General features: G+C 42.6%; 2 protein-coding genes across 2 annotated transcripts; both read left to right on the plus strand.

Moving 5' to 3' along the window:
- The first annotated feature begins 601 nt into the window (after nucleotides 1-601).
- Nucleotides 602-1,494, plus strand: LOC129741506 (uncharacterized). Its single transcript, XM_055733248.1, has 2 exons — nucleotides 602-1,439; nucleotides 1,490-1,494. Exons 1-2 carry the CDS (start codon nucleotides 602-604, stop codon nucleotides 1,492-1,494), a joined length of 843 nt encoding a protein of 280 aa, XP_055589223.1.
- Nucleotides 1,495-4,264: 2,770 nt separating this feature from the next.
- LOC129741507 (uncharacterized) lies at nucleotides 4,265-12,348 on the plus strand. The gene is made up of 2 exons (XM_055733249.1): nucleotides 4,265-7,511; nucleotides 10,541-12,348. The coding sequence occupies exons 1-2, from the start codon at nucleotides 4,265-4,267 to the stop codon at nucleotides 12,346-12,348; spliced, it is 5,055 nt and encodes a 1,684-aa protein (XP_055589224.1).
- The last annotated feature ends 4,376 nt before the right edge of the window (nucleotides 12,349-16,724 follow it).

The following is a 16,724-nucleotide window of genomic DNA, read 5'->3' on the forward strand; positions in this document are numbered from 1 at the left end:
AAACTTTTCGCGGACAATAAAAAGTGGTCCCCTTTGTGCTGCTGGCTTGGGACGCGAAAAAATCGCCATCGCAAATTGATTGCCCAGCTCATCGAACAATTCGGTGAGTGTGATAAGTGCCTGAAAGTGTGAAAAAAGTGCATCGAGCCAGCTGGGAGTGAACCACGGCACCTAGGAAGGACATCACGAAGCTTGAAGGCAACCTCCAGGACATCGGACATCGTAGTTCATCACATAATTTGGGAAGTACTTGTGTTGTTGAGAAATAAAGATTGAGATTGCATGTGAGGTGTTTTTTCTTGGTTGCATGAGGTGTGCCCTTTTTAAATATAAGTTGGTCTTGGTTTGCGCTGGTTGTTTCTCCGTTGTTGTTCCGCTGGTTGTGCCCCCCTGCTGCAGTCAACAAGTTCGACGGTTTCGTCAATCGGGTTTCGCGGTTGTGTGGAACGTCGAGTAGATCGGGTACAGCTGTTAGTACTACAGTGCAGTTTGGTGATAGTGTTTTAATTTTGCATTGGACGAATTGGGCCGAACGGACTTCAGTTTTTTTACAAATTAAAACTTAGTGAAAATAAAAACCGTGAAAGTGAAAAAGTGCAACATGGCTAGAAACTTACAATCGCAGCTTAAAACTCTGCAAAAACGTGAACGACAAATAGTGCTTATGCTGGACAGTGTCGATCGGTTTTTGCAACACTATAATTCTGAACATGATGAGTGTCAATTAACTTCAAGGATTCAAGCTTTGGATCCAGTGTACAGTGAGTTTTACGAAGTGCGTGGAAAAATAGAGATTGCTTTGGAAGAGGCCGATGAAAAGCTGGACAAGGATTTGGAAGAGGACACTAAAAAGGAAGCAGAAAAGCAACGACAGGATGAGAACGAAAGGATTTTGCTGGAGTTTGAGGATCGATTTTTCGAGTTGAAGGGAATGCTCATGAAACTTCAATCGTCGAAAGCATCTCAGCCAAACGACGAGTCGAGATTCAGCCAAGATCGGTCCGCCCCATTTTCGCGTGTCAAGCTTCCAGAGATTCGACTTCCAACCTTCAACGGAAAGATCAAGGAATGGGTGACGTTCAGAGATAGCTTTCGGAGTCTCATTCATTGCAATCCTCAGCTAGGATCTACGGAGAAGTTCACGTATCTCAGGTCTGCCGTCACAGGTGATGCGTTGAAGGATATCGCATCCATTGAACTCACCGATGCCAACTATGATGTCGCTTGGGATATTTTGGAGGAGCGTTACGAGAATCGTAAGCTCATTGTGAAGGCTTACCTGGACGCTTTATTCGCTTTAGAACCACTGAAGAAAGAAGGCTACGACGGGCTGAATAATCTGATCACCGAGTTCGAGAAGAATCTTCAGATGTTGCAGAAGGTCGATGAAGAAACCGAAGGCTGGAGTACAATCCTGAGCTACATGCTGAGCGGAATAAGTGAGTGTTTTTGTTTGTTTGTAAAATGCCTTTATGCCTCTTAATAACAGGATAAATAGAATAAATAAATGATTTTTATCATTAAAACTTTGAATCTAAGCTCAAATTTATATCTTAAGAGAAAATTGAAGATCTCAAAACCGATTTGATAGAGTTTTTCTAACGGATGAACTGCCTCTATAATACGGCAACCATAACTTCTGTTTTATTCTATAAAATCATTAAAGAAATAGATTTTTTCAAAAACTTCAGTTTTGTCCTATGAAAGTTATAAATTTCTAGCATTTCCCATGCAATTATACGAAAATATTTCAAAAAACAGAAATTTAGCATAAAACATAAAAAGGCGCGTTTAGCCCGCACGATTTGAGGTTCGGCAATTTTGACAACAGTTTCAATAATACCGATTTCTCAAAAACTGAAGGAGATTTCAACATAAAAATATAAAATATAGAAAACAGATGTCTGTTTATGTGTTTATAGTTTTTATGGACATATTCGATGTATGAACTATTTGATTGAATCAGTATTTGGGAAAAGTCCGGTCCGGTCCGGTTGCCCGTATTTCATTGGAAAAAGCTTGAATCTGCTCGGATTTATTCCTTTAAATTGCTAAACAGATAAAAAAAAACTTTTTTTGTTGTGAATTTTTTAAATAATGCTTCCAAAACGACATTTTTGAGTAAGTTTTAGAAAAATAATCATTAAAGGTTTTTTGGAAGCAATACGATTAAAATACGATTTAAAATCTGCACCCAAAATTCAGCCTCTGTGCCAATGGCGTGTAGTCAATTTCATAGCATCATTGGTACAAGAAGATAACGCGACCGGCACTGATTCGATTTGCGCCCACCGGCATTAACCTCCCAGCGCAACCGAATTGCGTATGTCTGAATGAAACAAAATAAAAACGTTTTCGCGTCCCTCCCCATCGCATCACAAGCCGAAGAAGGATGGAAATAAATACCGGCCAACACCAGGCAGCCAGCGAACCGAGCACTGTGCGTGTGAATGTAGCAAAAGCAACAACAAAAACATCCTTCTAATTCAGGCAAGTACGTCTCTGTGGTCGAGTGGTTAGCGTGGTAAGACGGTAATCGCTGAGCCACTGATGGCATGGGTTCGATTCCCATCTCGGTACTGGGTGTTAAATGTTAATCTTAAGTTATCCACGTCATTTATTCAGTCTGTAAAGCCTAAATCGGCTAAGACGGTGTATGTCTTTACAATCAACCGGCAAACACGGCTAAGCTGTGCGTGTGTATGTAGCAAAAGCAACAACAAAAACATTCCTTCAATTCACAGGCAAACAACACCGGCCAAGCTGCCCGGCTTTAGCAGCTGTGTATATGTAGCGTGTGTATGTAATAGCAGGCAGTAAGCAAAGCACAGTTCTCATTCAATGGGTTTCCCGTTCCTTCACTCCCGTTCCCTTTCCCGTTTCCATCTTAAGGCAAAGGAATGCATTGAAAGGAGGCCAAACGCCGGGAAGCCGCTGTTGTACGTTTTTTGTGATTGATCGGTAATTTAATTTAATTTATTTTATTAGAGAGGCTTGCTTGGTAGATTCGCCTCTAGATTGATCGGTAACAGAAAGCCTATGACAAATATACCTCGTCCTGCATGAAGCTCGAATAGTACACTGGTTAGAATGTCGGACTGGCAAGACGATACAATTGGTGATGTGAGTTCGATTCTCACTACAGCGCTGTGGTTTTAATTTTTATTTTCTTGTTTCTGGGATCAATTATCCAATAGGAAGGAAATCCCATAAAATGTTTTTCTTGTTTCGCTTGAATGTAGTGGTCATTGAACGCGCACTTCTAATTTGCACGCGCATGCGCGCTTCTAATTTGTAGTGAAATGCGCAATAACGTTCATAAGGAACAGTTGAAATGGAACAGTGCGAATGTCATCTAATTATGTTTTGTTTACTTTTTACATAGCTCAGTAGCATTCGAGCTAGAATAAAAGTTACCGCCGCGAAATATAGACCGTTTTTTTGCTCCCGAAATAAAAGTTGTTTTTCGCCAAGTAGTGATTTTTTTGTAACCCGCGAGTTTCTTGATTGGATCCGAAAAGTTCTTCCGGGAGTGCATAAACATTTTGGTCCTTCGTAACCGGATACCACATCCCGTTTTCCCGGAGAATTTCGGTGGAGTAGTTTCGCGGTGGTTTTCAAATTGTGCTGCTGATTGGTGACGCGAAAATCGCCATCGCTAAAAAACTTTTCGCGGACAATAAAAAGTGGTCCCCTTTGTGCTGCTGGCTTGGGACGCGAAAAAATCGCCATCGCAAATTGATTGCCCAGCTCATCGAACAATTCGGTGAGTGTGATAAGTGCCTGAAAGTGTGAAAAAAGTGCATCGAGCCAGCTGGGAGTGAACCACGGCACCTAGGAAGGACATCACGAAGCTTGAAGGCAACCTCCAGGACATCGGACATCGTAGTTCATCACATAATTTGGGAAGTACTTGTGTTGTTGAGAAATAAAGATTGAGATTGCATGTGAGGTGTTTTTTCTTGGTTGCATGAGGTGTGCCCTTTTTAAATATAAGTTGGTCTTGGTTTGCGCTGGTTGTTTCTCCGTTGTTGTTCCGCTGGTTGTGCCCCCCTGCTGCAGTCAACAAGTTCGACGGTTTCGTCAATCGGGTTTCGCGGTTGTGTGGAACGTCGAGTAGATCGGGTACAGCTGTTAGTACTACAGTGCAGTTTGGTGATAGTGTTTTAATTTTGCATTGGACGAATTGGGCCGAACGGACTTCAGTTTTTTTACAAATTAAAACTTAGTGAAAATAAAAACCGTGAAAGTGAAAAAGTGCAACATGGCTAGAAACTTACAATCGCAGCTTAAAACTCTGCAAAAACGTGAACGACAAATAGTGCTTATGCTGGACAGTGTCGATCGGTTTTTGCAACACTATAATTCTGAACATGATGAGTGTCAATTAACTTCAAGGATTCAAGCTTTGGATCCAGTGTACAGTGAGTTTTACGAAGTGCGTGGAAAAATAGAGATTGCTTTGGAAGAGGCCGATGAAAAGCTGGACAAGGATTTGGAAGAGGACACTAAAAAGGAAGCAGAAAAGCAACGACAGGATGAGAACGAAAGGATTTTGCTGGAGTTTGAGGATCGATTTTTCGAGTTGAAGGGAATGCTCATGAAACTTCAATCGTCGAAAGCATCTCAGCCAAACGACGAGTCGAGATTCAGCCAAGATCGGTCCGCCCCATTTTCGCGTGTCAAGCTTCCAGAGATTCGACTTCCAACCTTCAACGGAAAGATCAAGGAATGGGTGACGTTCAGAGATAGCTTTCGGAGTCTCATTCATTGCAATCCTCAGCTAGGATCTACGGAGAAGTTCACGTATCTCAGGTCTGCCGTCACAGGTGATGCGTTGAAGGATATCGCATCCATTGAACTCACCGATGCCAACTATGATGTCGCTTGGGATATTTTGGAGGAGCGTTACGAGAATCGTAAGCTCATTGTGAAGGCTTACCTGGACGCTTTATTCGCTTTAGAACCACTGAAGAAAGAAGGCTACGACGGGCTGAATAATCTGATCACCGAGTTCGAGAAGAATCTTCAGATGTTGCAGAAGGTCGATGAAGAAACCGAAGGCTGGAGTACAATCCTGAGCTACATGCTGAGCGCCCGTCTTGATCCTGTTACTCTTCGAAATTGGGAAACACATCATAACAGCAAGGAAGTTCCCAGGTACGAAGACCTCAAGAAGTTTTTACGCAACTATTGTAGTGTTCTCCAATCTGTAGCGCCATCAAAAGGGTCAAGTTCAACAGACAACAAGCAATCCAGGAGTTCAGTGTGTAATACCGCATACAAGTCGTCGAATCGGTGTCCGTTCTGCAACGAGCCGTGGCATTCACCCTTCCACTGCCAGAAGTTCATGCGTCTAAAATTGTCTGAGCGTTTGGACGCGGTAAATCGAGCCAGAGTCTGCCGTAACTGTTTCCAGAGTGGTCATTTCGCAGCGAATTGCAGCCGAAGTACCTGTCGTCATTGTCATCAGAAGCATCATTCGTTAATCCACGCGTCGCGATCCTCCGTTCCACACCCGTTGAATCCGAAGCCGTATCAACAGTCAACGTCACAACCCATCGTTCAACAAGCATCGTTCCAACAGCCAAATCCACAACTCCAACCAACAAACACCGAGAACTTGCACACCTCAACACAAAATGCACCAACCACCTCACAACACACAAACACACAACAAACCTCAACACATAGTAACACCAGTCAAAATTATGTCGCACTTCCTGCTTCTCCTTCGAATAACATTATTCTGTCAACGGCTCTAATAAGAGTGAAAGATCGTCATGGCAACACGCTGATTGCTCGAGCTCTTCTTGATTCTTGTTCGCAACATTGCCTCATGACACGTGACTTCTCTCGCAAGCTGCGCTTCGTTGAATCACCCACGTTCCTGTCGGTCCAAGGTATTGGATCATCGCAAAGTGTTTCAACAAAGGCTGTAAGCGCTGAAATAACTCCCCGTTCGCCGAAGATGTCCCGCTTCCAGGAAACTGTGCAATTTTTCGTTTTACCAAAGCTCACTCTTCATTTGCCAACAACTTCGTTTGATCCATCCACTTTGCCGCTTCCTGATGCATCGCTCCTGGCAGATCCGTATTTCCATGAGTCGAGGCGCATAGACGTAATAATTGGCGCTGAATATTACATGGACTTGCTCACAAACGACAGACGGAAGATAACTGCAAACGGACCAACTCTACAAAAGACCGTATTCGGATGGATTGTCTCGGGTCGAGTATCAAGCGCAACACCATCCATTTCTCAGACTTATGTTTGCTCAATTGTAGATCTTCAAGATCAATTGATGAAGTTTTGGGAACTGGAAACCTGCCGCGTTAAAAGCGTCCTGTCGATAGAAGAATCGTTGTGTGAAAAGATCTTTCGAGAAACTACGATACGTGACACTGAAGGCCGATTCGTCGTTACACTTCCCAAGAAAGAGTCTGTGATTGATCAAATCGGCAACTCACTCACGAGAGCTGCTAGTCGTTTTACGGCACTGGAAAGGCGATTCGAAACCGATGCGGATTTGAAGAAGTTGTATGCTGCCTTCGTCCACGAATACCTTGCACTAGGGCACATGCAAGAAGTGTCAGACAAGTCGGATCTAGAAAAAGGCTACTACATACCGCATCTCCCTGTGTTTAAACCTGACAGTACGACGACAAAATTGCGGGTGGTGTTCGATGCATCATGCAAGTCATCCTCTGGTGTTTCGTTGAATGACGCTCTAATGGTGGGACCTGTCGTCCAGGATGAGCTGCTGGATATCACGCTACGCTTCAGGCTTCATCAGTACGCGATTGTAGCTGACATAGCCAAGATGTATCGAATGATCAAGGTGCAACGTGGGGATCATCGGTGGCAGAGAATTTTGTGGCGAGATTCAAGAGATGAGTCTGTTCGGACCTTCGAACTTAACACCGTTACTTACGGTACTTCCTCCGCCCCTTATCTTGCTACAAGGTGTCTGCAACAATTGTCCCAGGATGGAGCTGAGGAATATCCGATCGCAGCTGAGGTGCTCGCTTCTGCGTTCTACGTCGACGACATGCTGATTAGTGTCAAATCCATTGAGGAAGGAAAGCAACTTGTGCAGCAAATGATGAGCCTCATGGATTCTGCTGGAATGTCTCTCAGAAAGTACGTTTCTAACTGCTCGGAGATTCTACAAAATGTACCCTCCCATCTCTGTGATGAACGATTGGTTTGTGAGTTAGACTCAACCAGATCTACTGTGAAAACCCTTGGACTGCAGTGGCAGCCTAGCTCCGACGACTTCCGCTTCAGTACGATTTCTTGGGATGATAAAGCACCGATTACCAAGCGAAAAGTATTGTCAGACGTAGCACGGCTTTTCGATCCCTTAGGACTAGTTGGCCCCGTCGTAATCCAAGCTAAAATCTTTGTACAAGATCTGTGGAAACTCCAATGTGATTGGGATGAGGAACTGAGCGTTGAGCTTCAAGAGCAGTGGAGGGAGTATCGTCGAAATTTTGCAAGTTTAGACAGTTTGTCAGTGCCCCGTTGGGTTGGTTTGAGTCAGGAGACAAGAGTCGTAGAAATTCACGGATTTTGTGATGCGTCAGACAAAGCGTACGGAGCATGCTTATATGTCAGAACCGTTGATGCTAATGAGGAGATTCTAGTTCGACTGTTGACGGCGAAGTCGAGAGTAGCCCCTCTCGAAAACCTGAAGAAGAAAAAGAAGAGGCAATCTACGCCACGATTAGAATTGTCATCAGCTTTACTTCTCGCGCACCTTTATGAAAGAGTCTCCAGAAGCATCAAGTTGCAGTCAGCAAAATCCCACTTTTGGACTGATTCCATGATAGTTAAGTGTTGGCTATCATCCCCACCTTCGCGTTGGAAAGAGTTTGTAGCCAGGCTTCCCAAAAGTACTGCATTGCGATGACAGCTTTTTCTTCGCCGAACAAACTGTCTCGGTTTGCCTTTCCACTCGGTTCGCTGCTGTACCGTCGGTGACGAATAAAAACGCTTCGGCTACGTCGCACACGTTCGGGAACGAAGATTGTATCTGAACAATCGGCTAAAGCTTGCGCTGCCGAAAGTGTTGTGCTTTAAGCTGTAGCGAACCGAACCGACAGTTCGATTTTCATTCTTTCATGCCTCCTGTTTCGCAAATAATTTCATCCTAACTGTCGGCTGTAGGGCGTGACAGTTTTGCGCAGGACTGTCGCGGGCGACTGTCATGCCCATACCGTTTCCATGCCCGGTCGTATGCTGCTGATGCTGCTGCTCGATTCGAATAGACCGAACGAGCAATATATTCCAACCGAGCAGCAGCATACGACCGAGGCGTAACGCGATGTGTGGTTTCGGTGAAGGTTATGCGAAAATTGTTATAGTAATTACCTTCGATAAAAAAAACCTTAAAAAGACATGAATTCAATCGTACAATTTAATACTTTTTTATTATTTTATTTTTATTTTTTATTCAGAATCATAGCCTTAGAAATATTTCACTCACGGGAGAAGTGGGTTGGGATAGAACACATTTTTTGTGTCGATTCTCTAGAATTTGTTTGAATATAAGAAAAAATGAAAAAAATGAGAAAACGAATTGTTAAAAACGAATATAAAAGGCAAGTGATGGGAACCATGAAACATAAATTAAATAATCGTAGAAATAATCATTTTGGGGTGAAAATCTCGAAGTGAGTTCTTGTATTGAATCTCAATCTGAAATTTGAACCTGAAACATAAATCTAAGCCTGATACCTTCAACTAGAAATCTGAATGAAGAATTTTAATGCGAATCTGAATATAAAACCCTTCTCTGAAATCTTAATCTGAAACCTGATCTCAAAATTAGAACCTGGAATCTCAATATTAAATTTGAATAAGAATCTGAAATCTCAATCTTAAATTTGAATCTGAAATATAAATCTCCAATTTGAAACTGAAATCTTAATCTGAAATCAGAATTTGAAATTTGAATCTGAATCTGAGATCCGAATCTGAAATTGGAACATGAAATCTGAATCTGAAATTCGAATCTTACATCTAAATACGAAATCTGAATCTAAAATCTGAATCTGAAATCTGACTCTGAAATCTGATTCTAAAATCTGAATCTGAAATCTGAATCTGAAATCTGAATCTGAAATCTGATTCTGAAATCTGAATCTGAAATCTGAATCTGAAATCTGAATCTGAAATCTGAATCTGAAATCTGAATCTGAAATCTGAATCTGAAATCTGAAATGTGAATCTGAAATTCGAAACTGAAACTTTAATCTGAAATCTGAATCTGAAATCTGAATCTGAATCTGAAATCTGAATCTGAAATCTGAATCTGAAATCTGAATCTTAAATCTGAATCTGAAAACTGAATCTGAAATCAGAATCTGAAAACAGAATCTGAAATCTGAATCTGAAATCCTCATCTGAAATCTTAATCTGAAATCTGTATCTGAAATCTGAATCTGGAATCTGAATCTGAAATCTGAAATCTGAATCTGAAATCTGAATCTGAAATCTGAATCTGAAATCTGAATCTGAAATCTGAATCTGAAATCTGAATCTGAAATCTGAATTTGAAATCTGAATCTGAAATCAGAATCTGAAATCAGAATCTGAAATCTGAATCTGAAATCAGAATCTGAAAACAGAATCTGAAATCTGAATCTGAAATCCTATTCTGAAATCTTAATCTGAAATCTGTATCTGAAATCTGAATCTGGAATCTGAATCTGAAATCTGAATCTGAAATTTGAATCTAAAATTTGAATCTGAAATCTGAATCTAAAATTTCAATCTTAAATCTAAATTTAAAATCTGAATTTGTTTCTGATTCTAAAATCTGAAATCTGAATCTGAAATCCGTTTCTAGAATCTGAGTCTTAAATCTGAATCTGAAATCTGAATCTCATATTTGATCCCTAAATTTAAATCTGAAATCTGAGTCTGCAAAGCTGAATCTGAAATTTAAATCCTAAACTTGAATCTGAAATCCAAATTGGAATCTAAAATCTTGATCTGAAGTATGAATCTGAAATCCGAATTTTTATCTGAAATCTGAAATCGCATATTTCAATTTGAAATCTAAAATCTTGAACTTGAATTCATAAACGACATCCAATATCAGGCTGGAAAACAACACGCATCAATGCGTGTCGACCAACTAATAACGTAAGGATAGCCAGCCGCAGTAGCTAGCTTGAGCTTCAAGCAGAAGTTCGTTAATTCTAAATTAAATCGACCCGAGCGTGAGCCGATGATGATCCAATGCGAATCTCGGCTACAGTCGGACGTTATTAGCAGTACTGTCATGCGAAGTTTAACGCATTGAAAACTGTCACGAAGATTTCCCCAAAACTGTCACGGAGCTTCAAAGGCTATTATATCCACGAGCAAACTTTCGCATGAGGTAAACCAAGGCGTCGTTGTACATCGCACGAATGCGCCTTTTAAAACTGTCGGGGAAGAAATATTCGGAAAGCTTTCACCGAAGTGGATGTGCGACGTTCGCAAGAATACTGTCGTTCGGCAGTACTTTTCGGATGCCTGTTTGTAGCAAACCGAGTCTCCGAGATCCAACACATCACGGTCGCTGGAACATGGAATCACGTAGCAGGAGTTGAAAACCCGGCAGATATAATTTCCCGAGGCATGATTCCAGCACAGTTGCAGTATCAATCGCTCTGGTTTCAAGGCCCATCTTGGTTGAGGCTTGAAGAGAAACACTGGCCCCAGAATGTGAACGTCGTTGAGGAGTCGTTAGAGAAGTCATCGTTGGAAGAAAAGGCGAGTACCACGGCTGTAGCACAGGTTGTAGAACCAAGCGAAGTATTTAGATGGAGATCCTCTTACATAGAGCTAATGCGCCTTGTGGCATGGATGCGACGATTTCGATTCAACTCTCAGATTGCGCATAGAGATATTAAAAGAAGTGGTGCCCTGACTCTCACAGAACTCGATGAATCGCTAAAGACGCTTGTACGAATCGCTCAGAAAGAGAGCTTTCCGAAAGAGTACTGTGATTTGAAGAACAATCGTCCGATTTCACCGTCATCAAAACTGATGACATTGACGCCGGAGATGGTAGATGGGTTAATCCGGATTGGCGGCCGGCTCCGACATGCATCGATTTCCGATAACCGAAAGCACCCGTACATCTTGGATCATCGACATCCGTTTACCGAAACAGTGATGACATACTATCACCGAAAGTTGTTTCACGCAGGTCAACAGCTTCTCATTGCTGCAGTTAGAGATCAATTCTGGCCAACGCACATCGGAACCCTTGCTCGCTCTGTGATCTTCAAATGTGTCCCTTGCTTTCGCGTGAAACCCAAGATCCAGGAACAGATCATGGCAGATCTACCAGTTGAACGAGTGACTCAGTGCCCAGTTTTTGAGAGAGTTGGTGTGGATTACTGTGGGCCATTTTTTGTAACGTATCCTCAGCGAAAATGTCGGCCTGTCAAGGTTTTCATCGCTATCTACGTTTGCCTTGTGACAAAGGCTGTGCACATGGAAGTGGCTTCAGATTTGTCCACGCAAGGTTTCCTTGCCACTTTTCAACGGTTTTGTAGTCGTCGAGGTGCTCCTCGGTTGGTGATGTGCGACAATGCGAAGAATTTTGTTGGAGCAAAACGTGTTCTGGACGAAGTTCACGGGTTGTTCATCAGCAAGCAGTTCCAAAACACGGTGGTTGATTACGCAGCAAACCAAGGCATCGAGTTTCATTTCATCCCTGCACGCTCGCCAAATTTTGGAGGACTTTGGGAATCTGCAGTGAAATCGTTTAAAACTTTGCTCAAACGGACAGTTGGACAGCGCTCGCTTGGACACGAGGAGTTCCAGACAATCGTGGTGAAGATTGAGGCAGCATTGAACTCCAGACCTATCACCGAACTCAGCAATGATCCTGATGACTTCGAACCGCTCACACCAGGACATTTCCTGGTGCAAAAGAAAATGACTGCTCTCCCTGAACGCGATTTGAAGGACGTACCGGAGTCGAGACTGAAGGTCTGGCAGAGAATGGAGCAGATTTCCCAGAATCTGTGGGCGAAGTGGTCGACTCAGTACCTGTCTAACCTCAACAACCGAACGAAGTGGACTAAGAAGAAGGACAACATCAAAATCGGCACCTTGGTCATACTGAAGGAGGAAAATTTCCCGCCTCTGCAGTGGCCCATGGCACGAGTAGTAGACCTGCACCCTGGTACAGATGGAAACATACGCGTTGTCACTGTTCGCACACAGAACGGCACATACAAGAGAGGCATTTCGAAAATTTGCGTGTTACCCATCCGTGACAACCTACAATCGTCAGAAGAGGAGAACCTGGACTCCTCCACCGGCGGAGATCAATAGATCTCCGCCTTCCCAGTTAAGTTATGTGTTTGTTTGAATTTCAAAAAGCTCACCGAATTTCTTTTCCATAGAGTTACGATGCCTCCTAAACTCAGACAACTCTGAGACATCCCATGTGGATAGCACTTTCACCTGGATTGAGGTAATCTGTTTTGTTTCGGTGGTGGTCAGTCGTATGTTTGCATGCATGAGTAAAGCCTGAATACTCGTCGCCTTTCGGCCTGTTTTTAAACAGTCCCACGTCGTAACAGTCTGTTGCGAAGTGTATCGCAGTGTCAATCTGCGGAAGTCCCGTTCATCTCTAATTGAGATCCCCGTTTTGATATTTTGAGGAAAAGTGGTGCCAATGAAGAGGGAGAAGACTAGTATTCGCCCCCTGAACGCCTGCGCAGTGGTCATGGACAGGTTTGGCCAACCCCGACGTGCTCACCCAGCGTAGAAGTTCGCCAGCAGCATCACCAACCAAGAGATCATCAACTCGAAGTCCAGCGCGTAACAGATGGAGGTCATCACACGCCATAGGGCGTCCGCGGAGGCCCGGAGGCCTCCGCTCCAGGGAAATTTGTCGTCGCCCACCGAAGCCAATCATCCGTTTCAACGTCATCGTATGAGTACGGTGACCCCAAAGTTCAGCAAGATTCGTCCGCAGTCGTAACCACGTTGTAGTCCAGGAAGCAAGAGTTCGAGCAGAAATTCCACCAACACATTCGTCATCACTATCAGTCCGTCATCCGTAGATCACCGAAGAGGTTGCGCAGCATCATTTTTTCAAAGGTAAATGCACTTTAGTATGTGTTCGTCGAAGCACATTGCAGTACTACACACCTTAAGAGAATTTTTATCCTCTTCGAGGTGATCAGCAGCAGCAGTCATCAATCATCTGGCTTGGTTCGATCCATCGTACAGTCCGACCTACCCGAGAACCCCGAAGTACACCGCAGTGAAGGTTAACAGTTCCGTCTGATTATGGTTCAGACCCACTCCGATACGAGTTACTACTCGTCACCAGCTCGTGTATACACAACATCAATAATTTTAAGACTAGATTGTAATTTCTTAAACATTAGGAAACGAAGAAATTTTAGTTATAATTGAAATGATATTTCAAGGCGGCCGGCATGAACGCGCACTTCTAATTTGCACGCGCATGCGCGCTTCTAATTTGTAGTGAAATGCGCAATAACGTTCATAAGGAACAGTTGAAATGGAACAGTGCGAATGTCATCTAATTATGTTTTGTTTACGTTTTACATAGCTCAGTAGCATTCGAGCGAGAATAAAAGTTACCGCCGCGAAATATAGACCGTTTTTTTGCTCCCGAAATAAAAGTTGTTTTTCGCCAAGTAGTGATTTTTTTGTAACCCGCGAGTTTCTTGATTGGATCCGAAAAGTTCTTCCGGGAGTGCATAAACAGTCATCATTTTGGTTGGGAGCCGAGTCCTTATGCCAGTTACGGTTTTTCAAACATACCGTCTTCGGCACAGTGCACATTTCAGAGCATTATCGGCACAGAGATTTGCTAAAAAGGCATTGGATTTTTGCAACCTCTTCTATGGGTGTGCTAATGATTTTTTATGAAAAAAATTGTTTTTAAGCTTTTTTTTTAATTTATGTTGAGTAATCATTGGGTGTTGAACAAATTGGCCCGCATATTGCCCGGATTTTTGGTTGACAATTTCTTAACCAAATGCCTGGATTATGCAAGGTTTTTAGATAAAATTGCCGGGATCAGCAGTAGCAATCAACCTACAGCAGCAGCAAATTAATCACCGCAAAACAGCCAGCATACCTGGAAGGAAGTATCGTTTCAATACTTGGCGGTAATTTTCTGTGGTTACTTACTTGTTTTTCGACTTCCAGGGGGGTTGGTCATCGGTCCCGAGTGCGTGATTGAGGCTTCTTCGCGAAATTCGACTTCCAACGGAACAAGTTCAACATCGTTGGAACTTCCCGGTTAAAATTTTTTCCGATTTGTCAACATCAACAAACCGTAGGTTGGACCGCTCCGGTAAGTCATATGCCCACTATTCTTTCGACGGAAACGGTTCCAAGTGAAAAGTTTGCACAATTGGTGCATAATTCGGATATTTTTTTATCATCGAAAATTGTCGTCGGCCATTGCTGTAGGCCATAGAAGATCAATTTGGAGCTTACTATAAACCTTTCAAGTCCCAGCAGCACGAAAAGTGTCAAATTCAAAAATATTTTTGAAACTTTTTTTATTTTGGAATTTGTTGAATTGATTGCGGTAATCGATTTTTTGAGAAATTTAACCCTCTCAGTACCATTTGAAAAAATTTGGAATCAATAAAAAATATTTTTTCGATATTTTGCGGTTTTTTTTTTTGAATTTTTTCCGCTAAGCGATGAAGAAAGAAGTAGAATTTAGAAAAATCATGGTGATTTATCGCCAGGCTCGAGATTCAATGGAACGAGCCATAAATTTTATGCAAAATTTCGACCCGTTTACGCAAGTTGAGCTAGCTTTAGCTAGAAAAAATGCTGTTGAGAGCAATTATAAGAAATTTTATCAAGCCTCATTGAATCTTGAGAGCCTTGAGGAGGAGGAAAATACTGGGACAGATTTCGCGAAGGATATGGCTGCTTTCGAGGAGGATTACTTCACGCTCAAAGCGTTTTACGCATCGCTGGAGGTACCCCGCGCGCCAGCACCGTCATCGATTTCAACGGGTCATTCGTTCCGTGCCTTGAAGTTGCCGGATATTAAACTGCCGGAATTCTGTGGCAATATCCTAGCATGGTTTTCGTATTACGATAAGTTCGACTCATTGGTACATAGCAACGCAGAAGTATCGGATGTACAAAAGTTTCACTACCTCAAGTCGACTTAGGTTGCACTGAAAATACTAACTGATCGTTATCAGAACTTCAACATCCTGGTGCGCAGTCACATCGGAGCTTTATTCAAGGTGGAAAAAGTTTTGAATGAGTGTCCTCGTGAATTAACAAGTTTGGTTGGCGACTTCGAAAACAACTTAGGAATTTTGGAGAAGCTGGGTGAGAACACGAAAGGCTGGAGTTCATTACTGGTATGCATGGTGTCAGCGAGACTGGATCACAACACGCTTCGCGAGTGGCAACGAGTTGCGGATAAGAAAAGGATGGCAACTTATGATGAGCTATCACTTTCATCCGTGAGTACGTCATGGAGTTGGAGACTTTGCAGTCAGATCGACCAGTGTGTGATTCCAGACCTGTGCCTCAAATTGTGAATGCTGGAACCACCGTCAAATCCAGCGACAACTGTGCGGCGTGCGGGTTGGGACATCGTTTGTTTTTCTGCGACAATTTCAAACAAATGGCAATTACCCAACGAGCAACGGGCAATTCCGGAGAACATTCGTTTCGCCAATCCATCGTTCGCTACGCGTGGTCCCATCGATATGGTTATTGGTGCACAGGTTTTCTTCGATCTCTAGCGAAGCGGAGAAGAGAAGAAAGCTCAAAAATCACCTCAAAGTCGAAAGAGGTATGGAAACGGTAACGCTTGCACCTACTTGGAAACCTATTTTAGAGGAAATTGCTCAGATTCGACAAAAGTTAGCGGTGATGGGAGGAATGTTGAAAAATGCGAACATAGGAGCTAAACAGAAAGAAAAATTAGCAACCAGATTGATTCACTATCGCGCGCGAATCTTGACGCTTCCATGCAACACAAGAGCGAATCAAGTACGTGTTGATATCATAGTGCTAGGACAATACGCTATCGATCTCTGGCAAAAATATTTTCCGAATGGTCCGAACCATAAATCCGCGATATCAACCGATTCTCTAAAAGTAAATTTGAATATGGCATTACAAGAAGTGCGTAGCGAGATTAACCTGTTAAACGAAACTGCGAGTGCGATAAATCTTGAGGATTCAGAAAGTTCAGAAGAGGAGGGAAGAGCAGAAGGGAGAAAAGAAGTAGAAAAAGAGTTATCAGTTGCTAGATCGAGAGAAATTTTAAAAAAGCTATCAGAGTACGAAGAAGATAATGTAGAGGTCGTGAGTGATTTAATAAAAAGCTTTAAAACTTTCGTAATCCAGACGACAGAACAGCAAAAACAGTTGAGAGAAAAATAAATTCAGAGAGAAAAACAAATCAAGAAGGAAACAGAGGAGAACATAGAAAGAAAAACTCGGCTAGAGCAACTTTTGACGAACCTGAATGAAAAACTAAGCAACAAAATAAAGTTCGACGTTACAGAATCAGGCACATCTCAGAAATTCCCTAAAACAGACCATTTTGAAGCTTAAAAACATCAAAAGATTCATATTACAACTCAGCTAGTAAGTATGATAAACAACTCATTCTCCATTGCCCAAATACAGAATCAGCTACGGTCACTGGACCCATAATTCAGAGTTCAACC

This window comes from Uranotaenia lowii, chromosome 2, assembly GCF_029784155.1.
Source record: "Uranotaenia lowii strain MFRU-FL chromosome 2, ASM2978415v1, whole genome shotgun sequence".
NCBI classification, from domain to species: domain Eukaryota; kingdom Metazoa; phylum Arthropoda; class Insecta; order Diptera; family Culicidae; genus Uranotaenia; species Uranotaenia lowii.